Source organism: Nelumbo nucifera, chromosome 2 (genome assembly GCF_055504915.1).
Source record: "Nelumbo nucifera cultivar China Antique chromosome 2, China Antique-T2T, whole genome shotgun sequence".
Lineage (NCBI taxonomy): Eukaryota > Viridiplantae > Streptophyta > Magnoliopsida > Proteales > Nelumbonaceae > Nelumbo > Nelumbo nucifera.
Genome location: NC_142650.1, coordinates 31,204,089 through 31,226,276, shown reverse-complemented (window position 1 = coordinate 31,226,276; position 22,188 = coordinate 31,204,089). Strand labels below are relative to the sequence as shown.

At 36.4% G+C, this 22,188-nt stretch overlaps 1 protein-coding gene across 2 annotated transcripts in view; it reads left to right on the top strand.

Annotated features, from left to right (window-relative positions):
* PKL (chromatin remodeling factor CHD3 (PICKLE)) overlaps window positions 1–22,188 on the top strand; it is a 72,838-nt gene that overhangs the window by 15,615 nt on the left and 35,035 nt on the right. For both annotated transcript variants that reach the window (XM_010267348.2, XM_088897601.1), the window contains exons 7-20: window positions 80–175; window positions 260–396; window positions 487–702; window positions 784–891; window positions 10,997–11,047; window positions 11,123–11,222; window positions 11,768–11,910; window positions 12,022–12,125; window positions 12,443–12,581; window positions 12,723–12,892; window positions 13,001–13,067; window positions 13,175–13,297; window positions 14,334–14,440; window positions 14,536–14,617. In XM_010267348.2, coding sequence (XP_010265650.1) covers window positions 80–175; window positions 260–396; window positions 487–702; window positions 784–891; window positions 10,997–11,047; window positions 11,123–11,222; window positions 11,768–11,910; window positions 12,022–12,125; window positions 12,443–12,581; window positions 12,723–12,892; window positions 13,001–13,067; window positions 13,175–13,297; window positions 14,334–14,440; window positions 14,536–14,617 — 1,643 coding nt within the window. The remainder of the gene's footprint in view (window positions 1–79; window positions 176–259; window positions 397–486; window positions 703–783; window positions 892–10,996; window positions 11,048–11,122; window positions 11,223–11,767; window positions 11,911–12,021; window positions 12,126–12,442; window positions 12,582–12,722; window positions 12,893–13,000; window positions 13,068–13,174; window positions 13,298–14,333; window positions 14,441–14,535; window positions 14,618–22,188) is intronic.

Sequence of the window (22,188 nt, the reverse complement as noted above, 5' to 3'; positions counted from 1 at the left end):
TTTTTTTGCTTCTCTTAACTTATACTTGATTATTGTGATCTTTTATATTGATACTTGATTATGTTCGATTTCACTGAAGGCTCATTACATCCATATCAGCTGGAGGGACTGAATTTCTTACGCTTTTCTTGGTCTAAACAAACACATGTTATCCTTGCTGATGAAATGGGTCTTGGTGAGTTTCTATTTGTATATTAGAGGGTTCTTGTTGAGGGCTATGATGACCAGAAGGTCTAATGGCTGAGACTTACTGTTGCAGGAAAAACTATACAGAGTATAGCATTTCTAGCATCTCTTTGGGAGGAGAGTCTTTATCCTCATTTAGTAGTGGCTCCTCTTTCAACTTTGCGTAACTGGGAACGTGAATTTGCAACATGGGCACCCCAAATGAATGTTGTATGTACATGGAACTTGAATTGTAGTGTTGCTTTTCCTGTTTTCTGTTTTATATAGATATGATTATAAATTAAAATGAACTTATTTCAGGTAATGTATTTTGGGTCTGCTCAAGCTCGTGCTGTTATTAGGGAATATGAATTTTACTATCCAAAAGGCGAATTCAAGAAGCACAAGAAAAAAAAGGCCAACCAAGTTGTCACTGATAGCAAGCAAGAAAGGATAAAATTTGACGTCCTTTTAACATCTTATGAAATGATTAACCTAGATACTGTCTCTTTGAAACCAATAAAGTGGGAGTGTATGGTAACAACATGTAACTGATTCTGTACATTCCCTGATCCTAGTTTGTATATTGCTACTTATTACTTGGATATCTTTGTGCAGATTGTTGATGAGGGCCATCGCCTTAAGAATAAAGATTCAAAACTGTTTCTGTCCTTGAAGCAATATTCGAGTAGACATCGTATACTTTTAACTGGCACTCCTCTTCAGGTTGGGTCTTCTTAATATTGTATCATAAAAACTGTTCTGTGAAATTATTGTTGCCATAATTCATAAAAATATTATTGTTGCCATAAAGTCATATTGTCTTTTGTTTTCCATTGATCAGAACACATGATAAATACCTGACTAACAAATGAGCGTAAAGTGGAAGTATTCTATATATGAAAGTGATTATTTGCCAACTTACCAAGATATTACTGACATAATTCTAGCATTTAGGTGATTACAGTCATTGCCATTTTTTTTCCCATTACAACTGTGAAAGAGGATGTTATCTTTTGAAGGGCTCAATATATAAGTGCAGAGAAGCTGGCTTGATCTGCTACTCATGCCCCGGACCATTTACAGGCTTCTTACCTTGTAGCCCCCAAGGCAAGAAAGAGATTTTATTCTGAACTTTGACGGGAGTTTTAGATGTCCCTGCAGCTGCAGGAATTGGGGGCCTTTTGAGAAGGCTCATTGGCAATCTGGTTTGGTTTGGATTAGGACTTTCTGGGGTATTAGGGGCTTGAGTTGGTCTTACGTTCCATTTTGGGGTGCATTTGGAGGAATTCTTACGGTTTGGAAGAATAAAGAATTGGGATGCCTAGAGTTAGGGGTGTAAATGGTATCCGAGTATCTGATTTCGAATTCCATATCCAGCATAAATGAATCGAATTTGGATACTTTGATTGATTTAATGGTTGAATTTGAATTAAATTTTAACACCGATTAATTTATTGAACCGAATTCAAATCTATGCTGATGCAATTCGATAAATATTCAAATTCGATTGAATATAAATATAATATATAGTAATATAAAATATATACGTACAATGTATATAGGGTTACATGTCTTATATTCTAATACTCTTACACCTTTTAGAAAAAGTTACTTATTTAACATAATAGACAAAAAACAATTGATGACAATAATGTTCACTTGACTTTAACTCTTTTATTAAGACCATTACTCCTTAACTCCTCCTCTCCGCTTCGTCTCCCTTGTTTTCCCTTCCCTCCCTCTCTGTGTTTCTTCTCCCCATATCCTACCTGCAACTCTTGTTTTTGCTCCCTCTTTTTATCTCTTCTCTATTTCTCCCTTGTATTCTAACCCATTAACCCCTCTATCTCCCCCATTTTTCCTCTCGCATTTTATCTTTCTTCCCTATATTCTAACATGCAACTTTGCAACTCATCTTTCATGGCAAATGTTAGTGTCGAGTATGTAGGGGTGTCTTTGTGCTTGTGTTTAGGTGCTGATGTGTAAGTTTATGTTAGATTTAATGTCCTTAACTTAAGTAGGGGCATATGTGACTTTTCCACATTATTTTAGTAATATAAAATACATCTAGCCGAATAGGAGAGAGAACTTTTTCTCTCATTCGAACCAGAATCTTTTCTCCTTGTTTCTCTTCTACCCTTCTCCTTTCTCTCTTTCTCTCCTCTCTTCTCTCTTCTCTCTCTCTTCCTTGACTGTTATTAGTCTAATAGGCAGACCCGAACACTAACATGGTATTAGAACCAAACTTAGCAAATCGAATCTGCCCAGAATTCTGTTATTTGCGCACCCAGCCTAGGGTTTTCTCTTGTTTTCTTCACCATCAGCTAGAGATAAGGGAAAGGACTGAAAAGGAGTGATCACTCTCTTCCCTTGGAGGTTTCTATGCCTCCAGTTGTGGTGTTTGTGGTCGGTTGCTGCAGTTTCTAAGAAGCCCTCCCCTAATCGATGAAGAGAAGAGGGCTGATTCGTGTGGTGCAGTGGGTGTCTTGTGTGGTCTGATTTTTGGTGATCAGGTAAGAGGTTTTATGCATTTTTTTGGTGTGAATTATATGAGAAGTCTATTTCAGACTGTATGGTGGGATTTCAGATTGTAGTGTGCTAGGGTTTGTGCACCCTTCAGTGTGATTCAAAGGGGGGGTATTCCTCAAACAGTGTTGTGAAGTTTCAGGTAGTCGTGGAGTTGGGTTTGTGGTGTAAAGAGTGCAATTTGCAGCAGTAGTACGTGCTGAAATCAGTGTGTAGTGTGATCTAGTGTGCAGTTTGCCGAATTCAGCAATGGGAGACAACAATGATAGCAAGACTAGTGTGATGGTCCCTACTGACCACCTGAATGTTCAAATGACCTCCATTAAGCTGAATGGAGAAAATTATGTACCTTGGGCCAAATCTGTAGAAGTCTTTCGTAAGGCAAAGAAGAAGGTGAAGCACATAAGGGATGAAAAACCTTCCACCGATTCTCCCGAGTATGATGATTGGGAGCAGGTAGATGCACAAATCATCACATGGTTATGGAATAGTATGGAATCCATGATTAGTGTAAATTTCATGTTCCTTCATACTACCAAAGAAGTGTGGGACCATGCTAAGAAGCTGTATTCGGGTCAAGACAACACAACCAGAGTATATCAGTTGTACCAAGAATACTTTAATCTACAACAGGGTAATCAGAGTCTTGAGGAGTACTATGCTAGTATGAGAAACATTCGTAATGAATTGAATGTTTATCACCCCCTCACTTCTGATGTCAAAATTCAGCAACAACTTGATGTGACTCGGTTTTTGGTGGGGCTGAAATCTGAATATGAACCAGTGCGGGCTCAGATACTAGGAGGGTCAGCTATCCCTTCCTTAGAAGAGGTGTTTCGACTTAGGAGGATTTCCATTGGATCTACCGAGAACCCTAATATTTCTGATAGATCAGCCCTAGCAGTATCTAGAGGCCGTGGTGTTAGAGGTGGAGCTTGGGGAGCTCAATCTGGCCATAGTGGTAGTAGTGGACGGCATATGACCGGAGTGGTGGTAGTGGACCTACTTATAACTGTGGTGGTGGTCGTACTGGAGGTCGAGATTCAGGGGGAGCCCGTGGTAGAGGACGTAGTTCGGGTCCAAGGAGGTGTATACATTGTGGTATGGATGGACATACCTTCAATTATTGTTATGACTTGCATGGTCCATCTTCAATTTGGGCCAACCATGCCATGATCAGTGATAATAGCTTTAAACAGGAGAGCCATTTAGATGATCAGGTACCTCCATCCACAGATGTTACTGGGAAGGAGATGACGAGTATTCCCCGTGATGAGTATGAGAGGTTAGTACAGGCCACATCTCATCAGAACACAACCACTCTTGCACACTCGGGTATGGCTTGTATGGCATCCACACCCCATCCTTGGATTATTGATTCTGGAGCCTCCGATCACATGACTGGAACTCCAAGTGTGTTTTCTTCCCTCTTTCCTTGCCCAACATCACAATCTATTACCCTTGCTAATGGTTTCACATCCTCCATTTGTGGTGTTGGTAATGTTGACCTGGACCCTGTATCCCTATACTCAGTTTTGTATGCTTCTAAATTTCCTTTTAATCTTATGTCTGTTAGTAAGTTGACCAAGTCTCTTAATTGCTCCATTACCTTTTGCCCCTCTTCGTGTGTTTTTTAGGATTTCAAGACGGGGATGAAGATTGGTGGAGGGCATGAAGCTGGTGGATTGTATTATCTTGATGGCGGTGGAAGTACGTCAACAGTTCTCCAATCGTCCCTCTCTCCTCTCCAGTGGCATTGTTGATTTGGTCATCCTTCATTGAAAGTTTTGAAGTCTTTGGTTCTTTCATTGAGTCATCTTTCTGTTTTTGATTGTGAGTCGTGTTAGTTGGGGAAACATCATCATGTTCCCTTTAGTCCTAGAGTTGATAATTGTGTATTGAGTCCTTTTTCTTTGGTTCATTCACATGTTTGGGGTCCTTATAAAGTGATGTCATATAATGGATATAAATATTTTGTCATTTTTGTTGATGATTATTCAAGGATGATGTGGTTTTATTTAATGAAAGAAAGAAGTGAATTGTTTACCATTTTCCAAAAGTTTTATGCTTAGATTTGCAACGAATTTGGTGTTCACATTAAAATTTTTCTTTATCATAATGGCCGTGAATATCTCTCTTCATCATTTCAAGACTACCTAAACCAACATGGCATTATACATCAGACTTCATGTACCTACACCCCACAATAAAACGGGGTGGCTGAGAGAAAGAAACGTCACTTCTTGGAAACAACTCGGCTCCTCATGCATCACATAAATGTTCCCAAATCCTTTTGGAGTGATGCAGTGCTTACTTCCTGCTTCTTGGTTAATCGGATGCCCACGTCTATCCTTGATGGTCATTCTCCATTCACCATATTGTTTCCTACCTTGTTTCCATTTATTCTCTCTCCTCGAGTTTTTGGATGCGTTTGTTTTGTTCGTAATTTGGGGCCAAGAATGGACAAGTTAGATGCACGGTCTATTAAGTGCATCTTCCTTGGCTATTCCCGGACTCAAAAAGGGTATAAGTGTTATCACCCTAGCTCACGGCGTTCCTTTGTATGTGCTGATGTTACTTTCTTTGAGTCTACTCCATTCTTCTTGGGGTCCGGTGTTGTTTTTTCCTCCTCATTACCTCCTCCTCTTCCTCTTCCAGTTGTGGACTTTGTTTCCCTTGTCCTCGGAGTGACCAAGTCTTTGCCTCCGGTGCCACCACCTGTTGAACAACCATCGATCCATCACGTGTATACACATTGCCCACATGTTCCGACACCTCCTCCAGCTTCATCATTGTTGACAGATTTGGTAGCTATTACCACACCAGCCCTGATCCCAGTATTTGATCTTGATCTTCCCATTGCCTTGCGGAAGGTAAGCGCAGTTATACCCTTCATCGTATTTTCTAATTACGTTTCATTGACTCACCTTTCCACTTCCTATCGCTAGTTTATCTCTTTGTTATCCTTTGTTGTTATACCTAAACATGTCCAGGAAGCCCTTGCCTCTCCAGGATGGTGCCGTGCAATGGAAGTAGAACTCTCAGCTCTAGCTCATAATCGTACATGGGAACTCACCACTCTTCCTCCTGATAGGCTGTTGGTTGTAAGTGGGTTTATACGAATAAGTCTTTACCTAATGGTAGTGTAGAGCGGCTGAAAGCTAGATTGGTTGCCAAAGGGTATTCCCAAACCTATAGTATTGATTACATAGAGACTTTCTCTATGATTGCTAGGATTGGTTTAGTCCGTGTTGTGATTTCTCTTGCTGTCATGTATGATTGACCCTTCTATTAGCTTGATATCAAGAATGCCTTTTTGCATGGTGATCCACTCGAGGAGGTCTATATGAAGCAACCATCGGGGTTTGTTGCTCAGGGGGAGGATGGTAAGGTGTGCCAACCACTGAAGGCCATTTATGGGCTTAAACAGTCTCCTCGAGCATGGCTTGGCAGATTTAGTGAGGTAGTAAAGAAGTTTGGTATGAAACAGTGCCAAGTTGACCATTCTGTCTTCAGTCATGACTCTCAGGAAGGGAATATCCTATTAGTGGTGTATGTAGATGATATTGTCTATACCGGGAATGATAAAATGGGCATTGACAGGTTGAAGATCTTTCTGCAGGAACATTTTCAGACAAAGGATCTTAGTAAATTGAAGTATTTCTTGGGGATAGAGGTAGCAAGGTCCAAGCATGGTATTAACTTGTGTTAGAGGACATATGTTCTTGATTTGCTTGAAGAAACTGGTTTGTTAGGTGCTAAACCAGTTGAAACTCCTATGGAAACAAACACTAAGCTGAGCAGTGATATGGGTGAAGTGTTGAAGACCCTGGCAGATATCAGCGGCTAGTAGGTAAACTGAACTACCTAACCATCACTCGGCTAGACATTTCATTCGCAGTTAGTGTGGTAAGTCAGTTCATGTAGAAACCTCTAGTTCCACATTGGGATGCGGTTATAAGGATTATGAGGTATTTAAAGGGGGCTCCTGGTCGTGGTTTGATATACATAAGTGGTGGAAAACTTGAAATAGAAGGATATACTGATGCTGATTGGGCCAGTTCTGTATTTGATAGGAGATTTACCACATTCTATTGCATTTTTCTTGGGGGTAATCTGGTGACATAGAAAAGCAAGAAGCAGACAGTTGTGGCAAGAAGCAGTGCAGAGGCAGAATATAGAGTTATGATACATACTACTTGTGAATTATGTGGCTAAGGAACCTTCTACAGGAAATGTGATACACTGTTGATACTCCATTGAAGCTCTACTGTGACAATCAGGCTGTAGTTCACATTTCCTCTAATCCGGTATTTCATGAGAGAACCAAACACATTGAGGTTGACTGTCACTTTGTTAGAGAGAAGGTGCTGAGTGGAGTGATAGACATTGCATATGTCAACGCAGGGAACCAATGGGCAGATTTGTTTACTAAAGGGTTGAGTCGGGGGAGAGTGGACTACATATGTAACAAACTGGGATTATATGATATATACTCTCCAGCTTGAGGGGGAGTGTTAGTGTCGAGTATGTAGGGGTATTTCTGTCTTTTGTGCTTGTGTTTAGGTGCTGATGTAAGTTTATGTTAGATTTAATGTCCCTTACTTAAGTAGGGGCATATGTGACTTTTCCACATTATTTTAGTAATATAAAATACATCTGGCCGAATGGGAGAGAGAACTTTTTCTCTCATTTGAACTAGAATCTTTTCTCCTTGTTTTTCTTTTGTTCTTCTGCTTTCTCTCTTTCTCTCTTTCTCTCCTCTCTTCTCTCTCTTCCTTGACTGTTATCAGTCTAACAGGTAGACCGAACACTAACAAAAAAAAAAAAATTCAGAGGTAGCATGGAGAAAAGGGAGACAACACCAGATTTTGTCAATGACAAATGGGCTTCCTGGCATTCCAACTTATCTCTTGCTCTTCCCATTATTTCTCCATCTCTCTTTTTTATTCTTAAAATTTTAGGTGTTTTTTGCTTCTCTTTTCTTCTTGTTCTAGTTTCTTGAGGTTTTTCTTTTTTGTTCACAATTCATAGCCAAAGGGATTTTTTCTTTCTTGATCTGATTTCTAGAATTAGGATTTTCAATGGTTTTACAATTGGTCAAATTTGAATCACTTCGAATATTCGGTACTCTAAACAAATTCGAATTAAGTTTGTATTTTTGAATAACTGATGGATGTTGATTAGAATTCGCTTGTTCTTTGATTGGAATCGAATACGAGTATCACTTGATTTGATTCGAATTTGTTCCATTTACAAGCCTACTAGGAGGAACTGATTGGACAATACTCAATCTCAATAAAAGTAAAAAGGCTATGTGATGGAAGGGTATGGGCTTTAACAATTGTCTATGGTCCTAACTCATATAGAGAGAAGGACCTTTTTTTTTGGGAAGAGTTAAGGAGTTGAGTGCAATCTGAGGCTTATGGGAAGGACCACGGTCTTTGGGTGGTGATTTTAATGTTATAAGATATACACGTGAATAAAATAACCCAAATAAAGGCATAACCATGAGCATGAGGAAATTTAATGCATTGGTGGATTGTTTGGAGTTAAAAGAGCCTCCATTACTACAAGCATTCTTTTCTTGGCGTAATTTTCAAGAAGTTGCGGTTCATTCCAAATTAGACTTCCTGTTCTTGGTGGATTCGGAAGAATTTTGGGGGAGTTTAGTGTTGAAAGCACTTCCTAGAGTAACCTCTGATCATTGCCCCCTTTGTGGAGGCCCTACTCCTTTTAGGTTTGAATACCATGCAGCTGGAAGATCTCACCTTTATTGAAAAAATAAAGGTCTAGTTAGTATTTTAAAAGTGAAAGGCGAGGTGCATGCCTTTTTGAAGCAAGGCACAAAATTAAAAAAATTCATAAAAATATCATAAAATGTAAAAGGTTCAAAATAAATTAAGAAAATATTTAAAATAGTATTAATTAAAAGAATTCAAACTTTAATTTTAAACTAAATGTTTTAAAAGCCTATTAACTCAAATTTGAATACATAAACATATCATATAAAACATATTCAAAGTGAAAAATACAAAAATAAAATAAAAAAATGGCATACAAAATATATTCAAGCATGTCAAACTTTTAATTTCTTTATTTCTTTCCAATTGCATTATTTCAAATAACTAATATGATGTTAACTATCTTTCATTCCTAATTCTATTAGCTACCTTTGTACCATGCCCCTTGAGGCAAGCCCAAAACAAGTCCATGTTTGGATCCTCCCTAAACTTCTGCTCTTTCACTAACTTATATGAGTCCATACTCCATATATATTTGAGAGATCACATTTATCATATTTTAGACTTGGGACAAGCCAAGAAAATTACACCACAGGTGTCTCAAATGTGAATTTCTGGACACCTTCGACCATCTCTCCCTTATCTAGCCTTTTTAGCAATTAACTATTAACATCCTTAATTCTCCATTATAGTAACCTTTTAGCCTATCATGCCTTGCCAGATTTTTCACTTGTGCATTCTTAGTCCCCGTCAGCCCTTTCCCCTTATTTTTCTAGTAAACAGTGAGTGAAAAAACTGTATGCATAAAATCAGAAACAACAATGATATTTTTAAGTGCCTAGCGTGTCAAGGAACTGAGGGCATTCCTTACCTAACAAGTTCTCCATCTGTAATATACGGAAAAAAAGAGAAAAAAGAACACAGATTCCAGATCTGGTTCCCCCCACAGTAGATTTCCCTTATTACTCCATACCTTAAGGCTATGTTTGGTTTGAAGGAAAAGGCAAGGAAAGGAAGGGAAGGGAAGGGTAAGGAAACCTTTACAAACCTTGTATAGGTTTCCCTATCTTTCCCTTCTTTTCCCTACCTTTTCCTTCAAACCAAACATAGCCTAAGTGCATCTGCTACAATATTAGTCGTCCAAGGTGTTCCTCCCGAATGAACAGTTAAGGGTGGATGCCAAATATTGAACTTTCTTATTAAAAGTTGGGAGTACCCAAGGGTCATCTTTCATACTCTCCAGCCAACTCATAAGCCACTTGACAATCTCCTTCCACTACTAAGCTTGACCAACCTGCAGAATAAGCCTAAGTGCATCTGCACAATCTCCTTCCACTCAATTATTATTGTTTCAATTATACCTTCCTTACCTCTCTCCATTTCCAAAAATATTATGGGTCCTTTCTTCCCAAATTGTTGATATTGTTTCCGCTCTTGTGCATCTCTAAATAAGTCTTCCCCTTTTGTCCATGTAAAGGTAGTTGGAGCAAGAAGGCTTTGAATATCTGCAGGAGGATTCCACCTACATCCAAACAAAGAGAATAACCATTCCCAAATTGAAGTGATAAAACTACAAAGAGATTAGTAAGTGGAAACAATTCTCACCGTTAGCCTTACACAAGGTACACCACTTCGGTCGTTTTCCTTGATGCAAATCACCAGTATCAATTTTCTCATGAACAACTTCCCAACAAAAAGATCCAACCCTAGGAGGAATAAGCTTGCACCATACCTCCTTGACTGGATAAGAAGGCGGAGAGCTAGTGGAAGATTGAGATAAGGCTTTAAAGAAAGAAGTGCAAGAGAAAGAACCTGAGGGAGTACACGCCCAAATTCGAGTATCAGGCTTGGAAGGATCAAAATAGAGCTCTTCCAGAATTTGAAGTAGGTGGAGTACATTCTGAAGTTCAGAATCTCTTATAGCTGATAAAAAAAAAAGTTCAGAATCTCTTATACCTCTCTGAAAACTCAAATCCCTTGTAAATCCATTGCTTGAGTTTGAAGGAATAAGGAGTTTGGAAATAGGCTCATTTTTAAACCAAGTTAGTGGATACAATGAGGGCAAATGTTCCTTCAAAGGGGAGGACCCAGACAAATATGTTTCCAGAACTTAATACTATTACTGCTACAAGGATTATATTTGATGAAGGGTAGGAATGATTGCAGAATCTCATTGATGGCTTTCCATGGAGAAGCTTGATTTGCACTAGCCAATACTCCAGCATCCTATCCATTGTCAAAGAGCCCGTGAATACTCAATATCATTTTTGCCCAATAATTGTCCTGTCTAAGAGCCTGAGAACAAAGTATTTTTAACTGGAAGAATACTCACTATCATTTTTTCCCATATTCCAGCATTCCATCCATTGTTCTTTATGTTGGTTTTATCCATTCTTCTAATTTCTCTTCATTAGTGTTTTTGTGGAGGTTCTTTTATTTTTCTTCTATGTTTATTAATATTTTGTTTCTTTTCCTCTCCAGACTGTTGACTTGCTACAACATTTTAATCAATGGTTGGCATAAGTTTATTAACTTTGACTTGTTTGATTCGTTTTCAGAATAACCTGGATGAGTTATTCATGCTCATGCACTTTCTTGATGCTGGAAAGGTCTGTACATCTGCCACTTTTGCATGAGTGTACTATCCATATTTCTGATCTATATTTTTGTGGGTCACTTGCCAGTTTGGAAGTTTGGAGGAATTTCAGGAGGAGTTCAAGGATATCAATCAAGAGGAGCAGATTGCCAGGCTTCATAAAATGCTAGCTCCACATCTTCTTAGAAGTATAAACTTTGACTTTCTATCCTCTGGTGCTACCTGTTCTGTTCCTGCTCTCTCATCTAACTCTTAGTTTTTGAATATCTGTGGCGAGCAGAACATTTAGTTGTCTTTTGTTTATCTCTTCAGTGAGATCCAGTAGAATTTTATTATCACTTGCATGATATTTATATGGTATTTTTTCCTGTTGATGCTGTTTTAAGATTTCGGTTCCATTATTATTTTTGCCCTTTGCATGGGAATCTGGTAGAATTCTCCCCCCCCTTCTTTTTCTTTAACTTTTCCAGTTGTTAATGATTCTGAAGACTCATCTAGTGAATGTGGTTCCTGGTTGGTTCTAGTCATGTCTGTTGCATTTCTTCGAAGTGTGATTTAGGTTTCTCCTAATGAATTCAGTTATTTCTTTTTGCATATGTATTAACTACTGTTTCATGAGCTTCCTGATAAACTAGCTGTGAAGTCTTTGGTTAAACTGTAAAGCGTGGTTGCTGTTCTATTTTAACTATTCTAATTTATTAGCTTGTTGATTAATTGTTTGTTGAAATCGTAGGAGTGAAGAAGGATGTCATGAAAGAGTTGCCTCCTAAAAAGGAACTTATTTTGCGTGTTGAATTGAATAGCAAGCAGAAAGAATACTACAAAGCCATTCTGACCCGTAACTATCAACTACTAACTCGCCGGGGTGGTCCTCAGGTAATATGGCATATTTTATTGGCATGAGTTTCATTTTTCCTGTTCTTGATATGCAGATATCATGGCTAATTGTTGCCCTTTTCTTTTTCTCTCTTTTCCTTATGTTTGCAGATTTCTCTAATCAATGTGGTAATGGAACTACGCAAGCTTTGTTGTCATGCATATATGTTAGAAGGAGTCGAACCAGAGATAGAGGACACTGGTGAAGCTTACAAGTAATTTTAATATCATATGCTTAGCTACCTGCTTATTACTGATAATTTTGACTCTTATGAATGCAAGTTCTATGCTTGCAAGGTTCAATAGATGCCATTCATACATTTTTATCTTAAAATTAGAGCTAGATTCTTAAATTTTGGGGTAGAATGAGATAATTTCTTGGTTATTTCTTGAATTTGAAGTAATCTTCTCCCAGAAAATTTGAAGTTTTTCCATATGGTTGAAGCTTCATTTACTTATTTTCTGCTAGTGAGCATTCTTTGTTTATTTCATTAATTTTTGTGCTTCTATCTTTTTTACTTTCAACTGGCAGGCAGTTGTTAGATTCTTCTGGGAAGTTGCAGTTATTGGACAAGATGATGGTCAAGCTAAAAGAGCAGGGGCATAGAGTTCTGATATATTCACAATTTCAGCACATGCTGGACTTGCTGGAAGACTACTTGGCTTATAAGGTGTAACTATTATACAATTCTGTGATATGTTCTTTTGCAGTTGAAAATGGAATTTCTTGTAAACAAGTGTTGAATGGATGTGGTTTTCCCATGTTAGTATCTTGATCTAACAATCTCAACTTCATCTTTTTTTTTGGTAAGAAATGGCACTATGAACGGATAGATGGCAAAGTTGCTGGAGCAGAAAGGCAAGTCCGCATAGACCGTTTCAATGCCAAGAATTCTTCAAGATTTTGTTTTCTGCTTTCTACTAGAGCAGGGGGATTGGGAATAAATCTTGCAACTGCAGACACTGTTATTATTTATGACAGGTAACAGCCTTTTTTTGTTTGTTTCTCCTGCTTTTTACTTGTTACCATTTCATATCTTTATTTCAGGTTCCACTTTATCTATTTAGTGGCATTCTGTTCTGTCTGCAGTGATTGGAATCCCCATGCCGATCTACAAGCAATGGCCAGAGCTCACCGGCTTGGGCAAACTAATAAGGTTAAGTGTAGTTTCATAAGTAGCATGCGGGAAGATGGTTCTCAGATTTTTCTTCTTTTTCTATGGTTGAACAAAGACATCATTTGGTGACTGGTGTGATGTTTCAGGTAATGATTTATAGGCTCATAACGCGAGGAACCATTGAAGAAAGGATGATGCAGATGACAAAGAAGAAAATGGTTTTAGAGCATCTAGTTGTGGGCCGGCTTAAGACACAAAACCTTAATCAGGTATACTTTTGTGTTTGTCAGAGACTTTTTTTCTTTTTTATTTTTCATTCATCATGATATATGCAAATCCTCTCGAAAGTCAAAATCATTTTAATATTATCCTGATTGATTAAAAGAACTCTTTCAGTTCTATTTCATTTAGTGCTATTATCTTGGGAATACAAATGACCATGAATTTCATCTTTGCTCTGATCACATTCATATATAAGCACGCTTTAGAGTATTGATACTGGTGGCTATGAACTTGTTCTCTTTAACCTCTCTCCTTATTCTTGTCTTCTTTTCTCTCTAATAGGTAATGCAATTCATTAGCCATTACTTTAGTCAAAGAAAAAAAAAAGGAAAATCAATGTTGTATCACTGTGTTCCATAATTAATGAGTAAATTAATTTGCATTTCCTATCCTGTATTTATTGTTGTTTGAGACTTTGAGTGCTAATGCAACTGTTTTATACATGCTTTACATGCTTTTCTTTTCCCTTGTTATTCATATCTTACTTATCTGGTATGCTCAATTGTCTCTGTGCTTTTCTGATATAGGCGTCTTAAGGTTGTTGTGGGCCATTTTTTATTGGCTGAAGTGGCTTAACTGCATTACTGAATGACTTATTGGATTGTCTTTTAGTGAATAAGTTTTTGAGGTTGTGAGTTCCTGGCTGAATTTGAATTGGGATCATCATTGGGTAATGGCTTTTTAGTTATTTTAACCGCTTAATGACAAAGCCATAAGCCATTAAGTTGGGCTATTACAGCTGTAATCAAATGACCCTTACTGATATGGCCCTCAATTTATTTGGGGACATTTTAATCCTTGAATGTGAGGACTTCTTAACATCTTGTAAGAAACTCAGCCATGATTGCCTTTCATGTGTGAATACTGTCAGCATTATTCGTACAATGTACACTACATAGTTTGATCATGAAATTATTTTTGTCACATTCTATTCTTTCAGATATAACTGCAAAGTGCATTTTGTTAAGCTTCCAAGTGATGCAAAGTGATGAGGCTAACTTCCACTTGGAATCTTGTCACTAGGAAGAGTTGGATGATATCATCAGATATGGTTCAAAGGAGCTATTTGCTGATGAAAGTGATGAGGCTAAGGCCCGACAAATTCATTATGATGATGCTGCTATAGATAGGTAAAATATGTTCCATTATTCTATGTTTGTGGTCTTCGTACTGTTAATTTTTTTGTGGTAATGAAATTTGGTTTTCATGGTTTTTCCTAAAATAGATTACTTGATCGTGAGAAAGTTGATGATGAAGAAGCAACAGTGGACGATGAAGAGGAAGATGGCTTTTTAAAGGCCTTTAAGGTTTGTGACTCTTTTGTGTAATTTTGCATGTGCAATTTTTCCTTAATGCAAATAGGTGCATTGGAAATTTTCATTAAAAGTTTTATTGTTCGAAGAACAAAAGAATGTAATAGTTCCAACAGCAGTCCTATACTCAAGGCTGTCCGGACCCCGTAATCCCACCCCCTCTTCTAGTGCAAAGAGTAGTTGCCCTTTTGTTTTCCCACAGTGCTCTCCCTCTTTTCCTTGGTGGCTATATACACTAGAAGTAGTATTCTTAATGGATTAAGAGGCATGAGTTCCTTGATCATGTTAAGAGAACATATACAAGATGGATGGATTCTAGAGGCTTAGTCAATTAATGTTGATAATTTTATTAAACTTTGTGTTATCTATCTATCTATCTATCTATCTATCTATCTATCTATCTATATATTGAAAGAATGAAGTCTAGAAATTTTCTCCTTTTTTTGAGTTTTTTCTTTTTTAATCCATGTCATTTTTGAAACTACCAATTTGAAACTACTTTCCCAAAAAAGGTCTTCCTAAACTCTCTTTCTCTCTCCCCCACACGTTCTAATAACCTAAATAATCTAATATCCTAAAATTTATCCTAAACAACCTCCCCCACTATCCCCAACTTTCTCCTTAGTTATCTCTAATTTAGTAGAGAGTTTCTCTCCTAAATTATCTCTTATTCTTATTTATCTTCTACCCCACTTTTTATCTACATCTATCTAAAGTAAGTTTGAATTAAAAATTTTAAGAATCGTTTAAATATTCTAACAAAATTATATAATAACTTAAAAATATTTATTAAAAAGACAAAAATAATTATAATCATTTTAATTATATTCATATTATTAATAATTATATATTTTTACAAAATTCATCACGAAATTATGTACAAACAATATAAGTTATGATTTTTTGGATTATTCAAATAATAAAAATCCAACATAAAAAATGAAATATTATTTAAATACTTCAATAACTAAATATCTTAAATAACAAAATATTAAAATTAATATTTTAAATCAAATAATAATATATTTTAAATAGTTACTGAATAACTTTCAATTATAATAAATAGATTACGATTTTTAATATTTAGTTAAATAACTAAATATTTCAAATAACGAAATATCTAACATAACTAGATTTTAAATAGTTAAAATAAAAAAAAATTATATATTAATAGTACTATAATTTTATGGATTATTAAATTCAACAACTATTTAATATTTTAAAATTTAAATAATGACATAATTTCAATAAGTAAACAATATTGTAAATAACTAATTTCATTTATACTCAGTAATAATTCTAGAAAATAACTTAAAAAAAAATTAATGTTTCTTAATAATAATTTTAAAAACTTAATCTATATTTATTATATATCTATATATACTAAAATTAATATTTATTGCATTTAAGTAATTATTTATTGTTTTTTGTGATAAATATGTTTTCAATATTATGTATAAATCTATTTTTGTTTTGTTATTTAATAGAAAATTTTGAATAATTATTGGAGTAACTACTCTTATTTAGCTTTTTAAATTTAATTTATTGTGTATTTGCTATAAATTTTTAATAATTATTGGAGATTAAACTAGTGTTCACGGGTTATTTCGGTTTAGTTGTAGGTTGTTTGGCTAACCAAATTGACCTGGTTAGGTTGGGGAGTTGGTCACTCGGGTTACATTGGTTTGGTCGGACCGTTCAAAAGATTTAAACTTAAAAAATTAAATTTAAAAAAATAAGTTTAAGTTTAAAAAAATTATAATGGCATTATTAAAAAAATAAATTTAAAAATTAAATTTATGATATAAAATAATTTAACCTAAGAAATAATGGAATTTTCCCACTTTTCCGTATTAAAAAAATATAAAATATTATATATATCTATCGTCTGATTGTTCGATTTTGGCTAGTTTACAAATGGCCAAAGCTAAATTGATCCAACCCAATCGGGTTGGGAAATTGTTGAACCAAAGCCGACTAGAAATACTAGAAATTGGGTTGGTCTGTTTCATTAGTTTGATAGGAATGGCAACGTGGTGGGGCGGGGACCAGGAGCTTCTCCCCATTCCTCGTGATTCTTTATAATGTCAACCATTATGTTTGTTTTTTATTTTATTTAAAAATAAAAATAAAATAATTAAAATTTACAATCCTATTAGAAAAGATTCAAACATATTCAACCGTATTTTAAAAAATATTAACATATAGATGTATTTGTACATTTCTATTATTTATATATTAATGGAAGGTAGTCAGCTGAAGCCTCCCCCATTCAGACACGTGGCACTCTAATTTTTCAGAAAATAGTATTTTAGAAGTGGTTATTTACATTTTCAAATAAAATTCAAAATTCAAATCACGCTTTCAAAATATTTAAATTAATAGATGCATGCTCAACCGAATAAGGATACATGGTGGGACCCATTAAAACTACCACAAATACATGGTTCAAATATTTACTTTTCCCTTTCATTTCAAAATCTTAAAATAAATGCATAGTCAACCCAATAAAAAAAATACATGGTGAGACTCATTAAAACTATCATAAACTCGGCCAAATTGTCGCACACTTCTTAGTTAATTGAAAATAATTGAAGTCAAAACCACAATTATTGAAAATTGTGGTTAATTGAAAATAATTGATATAGGTCACTAAAGACAAATTAAACAGTTTTTTTTTTGGAAAGACGGGTATATTTTAAGCCACCCATACAATCCATGGGTCCACATATTGACCCTTTTATGTCTAACCTGTAATCTATACAGGTTATTCAGTTCAACTTGACCCCTTAATTCAATGAAATTTTATTACTTTAATTTAACAATTTATAGGTCCACATAAGTTGACTCATTTATGTTTAATCTTTACACCGTATTGGTCATTGAATTTAAATTGGCCCCTTAATTCAATTAAAGTTAATTACCTTAGCTTGAATAACTTAATTCAATTCATAACTTAACTAAGTAGGCTAAATTAATAACTTAGTACATAAAATTAATTATTCAATTCATTAATTCATGATAAAATATATATTATTAAGTTTATAAAAAGAAATACAAAATGATCCAATAATTATTAAAAATGACTATTCCAAAAAAATAAAATGACTGAATAATTAGTAAAATGGTTAAATAACCATATGAAGCTAATAATTTAATTTAAGTTAATTAAAATGTGATAAAAAAATAAAACCAACTATTTAAATAAAAATTAATTGGATATGTATTACATGTATAAAATGTAATTGTCTATGTTAGCATCATCTCTCCATCTTTCTACACTATTTGTCTAAACTTATAATTTTTTTTTTTAAATTTTTAACATTATCTATAATTCTATACTCTCACAAGATACTCAGTTATCTAATGCTTCTTAAAATATCTCCACCTTCCTAAAATATTCAATTCAAACTTACCATACAAGTGCGGAATCAGAAACAAAATAATAGTTGCCCTGTACTTAGGATTTTGCCATGCCTACTACATAAGTTAAAAATAAGGAAAAGCATAAATTGTTAATTGCAAATTAAAACTGATTTAATTTTCTAAATTAAATAAAAAACCAAATTCAAATTTATCATGTAAACATAAATTGTGGTCTCAAATGAATTAATAAATGATGTGGGCCATTCATCTAGATAAAATATGGTAAGTCTCGTAAATCAAATAAAAATCTATAAAAATGAAGTAAAAAATCTAACCTAACTTTTTAATATAGAGTATTTAAAAATTAAAATAATTCAGATCATAGACCCGTACTTACTACGGGGTCATGCCTAATATACATATTAAACTTATGTGTATATATACACATATATTTTAGCGGGGATCCCATGGGGCAGGGATCGGGGTCTCAACAGGCCAGGGAGTTCTCTCCCCATCCTTGTACTGTTCCCACCAACGGGGATGAAAATTTTCCCATGTCCGTCCCTGTGGGGGGAAAATCATCCCCATCCCTGCCCCATTCGGGGAGGATCCCCACGGGGATCGAGGAAATGGGGAAAATTGCCATCCCTGAGTTTGATGAGCAACCCTATCTAAAATTAATTATTGTTATTTTTAGATGTAAATCAGTCCTCTAATATCAAGTTCAAATTCAGTGATTAGCAGAATAAAACAGGTTTGAATAACTGTATAAGAGAAGAAGACGGCAAAGAGAAGAGGTAAGAGAAGGAGTCAAATAAAACTCCATTCTCCTCTAACCCTATTTTATTAAGATCTAAAAATTTAATGATGACAAGTATGCCCTTAAGTGGGCGGCCAGCTTGGCAGTTACATAAAGGAAATAAACAAGAATAAATAACAGGCCTATTAAGTGTGGCCCATCAACATAAAATAAAAGATATTACAAGAGAGGCTGTTAGGGCCCATTCGGCCCAGTCTCTTTACACTCCCCCTCAAGCGGAGCATAGATGTCAATCATGCCCAGCTTGCTTGTATAGTGTGTCAATTTCCCCCTTGGAACTCCCTTGGTCAAGATATCAGCCTGTTGCTCTTCTGATGTGATGAATGGTAACTTCTCTTGAAGAGACTCTTTCTCTTTTGAAATGCCTATCAACCTCAATGTGCTTAGTTCTGTCATGTTGAACAGGATTATGTGCAATGTTGATAGCAGTTTGGTTGTCACAATAGAGCATCATTGGTTTCTCATAGTCCACCCCCAATTCCTCTAGAAGGGATTGTAGCCATAGTAATTCTAACACACCATGAGCCATTGCCCTGTATTCTGCTTCAGCTGAGGATCTAGCAACTACTGATTGTTTCTTACTCCTCCAAGACACATTATTCCCAACAACTAGAGCACAATAACCAGAGGTGGACCTTTTGTCATCAATACATCTTGCCCAATCTGCATCAGTAAAGGTTTCCAGCTTCATGTGACCATGCTTAGCAAACAGAATACCTTTCCTTGGAGTACCTTTCAAGTAGCACATAACCCTTTTTGTAGCTAGATGAGTATCTCTGGGAGAATGCATAAACTGACTAATAACACTTACTGCATAGGAAATATCTGGCCGAGTCATGCAAAGGTATAACAACTTCCCAAGCAGTCTCTGAAACACTCCCTTATCTGGCAAAGGTTCACCATCTGTGGCAGAAAGCTTATGATTAGGATTAATGGGAGTGGAGATGGGTTTAGCGCCAAGTTTACCAGTTTCAACAAGAAGATCAAGGACATATTTGCGCTGAGATATGAAGATACCATCCTTAGATCGAGCAACTTCAATACCGAAGATCTCCCAAGTCTTTGATTTCAAATTTAGAGTTGAGAAATCCTTTTAGTTTGTTGGCCTCTTCAATGTCATTACCCGTGACCACAATGTCATCAACATAAACAATCAAGAAGGTCACCAGAGAGTCATTTTTCTTTAAGAATAGTGTATGATCAGATTGTGTTTGAATGTAGGCAAATGAGACGAGCAGCCCAAAATCTCTCAAACCAGGCCCGAGGAGATTGTTTGAGACCATAAATAGATCTATGTAGTTTACACACTTTGCCTTTCATTTCTTTCCCATACACTCGTGGAGGTAGAGACATATAGACCTCTTCATGTAGGTGTCTCCATTCAGGAAGGCATTTTTAACATCAAATTGGTGTAAGGGCCAGTCAAAAGTAGCTGTTAGAGAAAGTAAAACCTGACTGAAGTCATCTTAGCAATAGGAGCAAATGTCTCAAGATAGTCAATGGCATACATTTGGGTGTAACCCTTAGCAACCAATCGAGCCTTAAATCTTTCAACAGAGCCATCAAAGTGATACTTAATGGTAAACACCCATTTACAACCCACTGGTTCCTTCCCTTCTGGCAAGTCCACATTATCCCAGGTATGGTTCTTATGCAATGCATCAAGTTCAGTCATCATAGCATCCCTCCGTTCAGCTTGAGATAATGCTTCCGGTACAAACCTGAGTATCACATGGGAAGACACAGAGGCAAGAAAGGAGTAGTAGGAAGGGGAGAGAAGGCTGTAAGATAAGTGTTTGGAGATACAATGGGCTGTGCACTTCCGCTTGCCCTTGCAAAGAGCAATAGGAAGGTCAAGGTCTGGGACAGTCAGAGATGGGTCAGTAGTGGGCTGACCTGTTTCCTCAGGAATGATGGAGTGGCAAGACGCTCTTCTGGAGGAGTGGAAACAACCTGCATATGTTTGAATCTTTGCTTTTGGTATCACCTTTGGAGAGTAGGAGCAGAAGGAGGAGGAGGAGCTGGGATGTCAGAGGTAGGTCCAGTTGAAGAGGTGGACACCCCATGATTGGACTCACAAGGGACGGGAAGAGGAACAGTTGGAGACACAACAAAGGGCTCATCAGATTTCTCCCCCTCAGGAGGAATATTAAAGAAGGGAGTCAACTTGGCAAAAGTGACATCCCGAGATACAAAGCGGGTGCCACAAACTGGATCAAAACAGCAATAACCCTTCCGTGTGGAGGCATATCCCAGAAACACACACTTATGAGCCTTAGGTTCAAAGTTGTGCCTTTGGTGACTATGAATATGCCCATAGCAAGTACATCCAAACACACGGAGAGGAAGAGAAAAGAGATCCTCATCCGGGAAGAGAAGACTAAAAGGAGTTTTAAAGCCAAGGACCGAGGAGGGCATACGGTTGATCAGAAAGGTAGCAGTAAGAATAACATCTCCCCAAAACTTTACAGGAACATGAGATGCAAACAAGAGGGATCTGGCAACCTCAACCACATGCCTGCTCTTTCTTTCCGCCACCTCGTTTTGTTGTGGAGTGTAGGAACAAGAACTTTGATGAATAACCCCAAAAGTTTCAAGATAGGTGGAGAGGGTTCTCTCAAAATACTCCTTAGCATTGTCAGAGCGGAATATTTTGATACGAGTATTAAACTGGGTGAGGATGAGTTCATGAAAATTTTTCACAATAGCTGGTACTTCATCCCTGGATTTCATGAGATAAATCCAAGTGTAACGTGAATAATCATCAATAAAAAGGATAAAGTACCTGTAACCTTCCATGGTTGTCATGTGATATGGCCCCCACACATCAGAGTGAACAATATGGAAAGGAGAAAGTGATCTTTTATTGCTAATTGAATAGGAATGTCTACAATGCTTTGCCAGCTCACATGATTCACAATGAAGATTCGATAAAGACACTCCTTTAAAGTTATCTGGGAACAGATGATTCAAAGCAGAAAAAGACAAGTGACCAACCGAAAATGATATAATAAAATTTTGTTAATAGACTTTGACACGACTGACTCTAAGGCAACTCCATGAGGTGGTCTCAAAGCTTGATCTGGTGTGTCCAGCAAGTATATTCCGTTCGCCTCATGGCCACTCCCAATCATCCTCTGAGACTGCAGGTCCTGAAAAACACAATGAGTGGGAAAGAAAGTTATGTTGCAATTCATGGACTTTGTTAAGCTACTAACAGATAAGAGATTTGTGTTAAGCTTAGGGACATGAAGAACAGAAGATAAGAACAGGGTGTCAGAGGTCTTTATATCACCTTTACCAGAGATGGGGGCAAGGGACCCATCGACAAGGGATATTTTCTCTTTCCCAGAGAGAAGGTGATATGATCAAAAAAGGT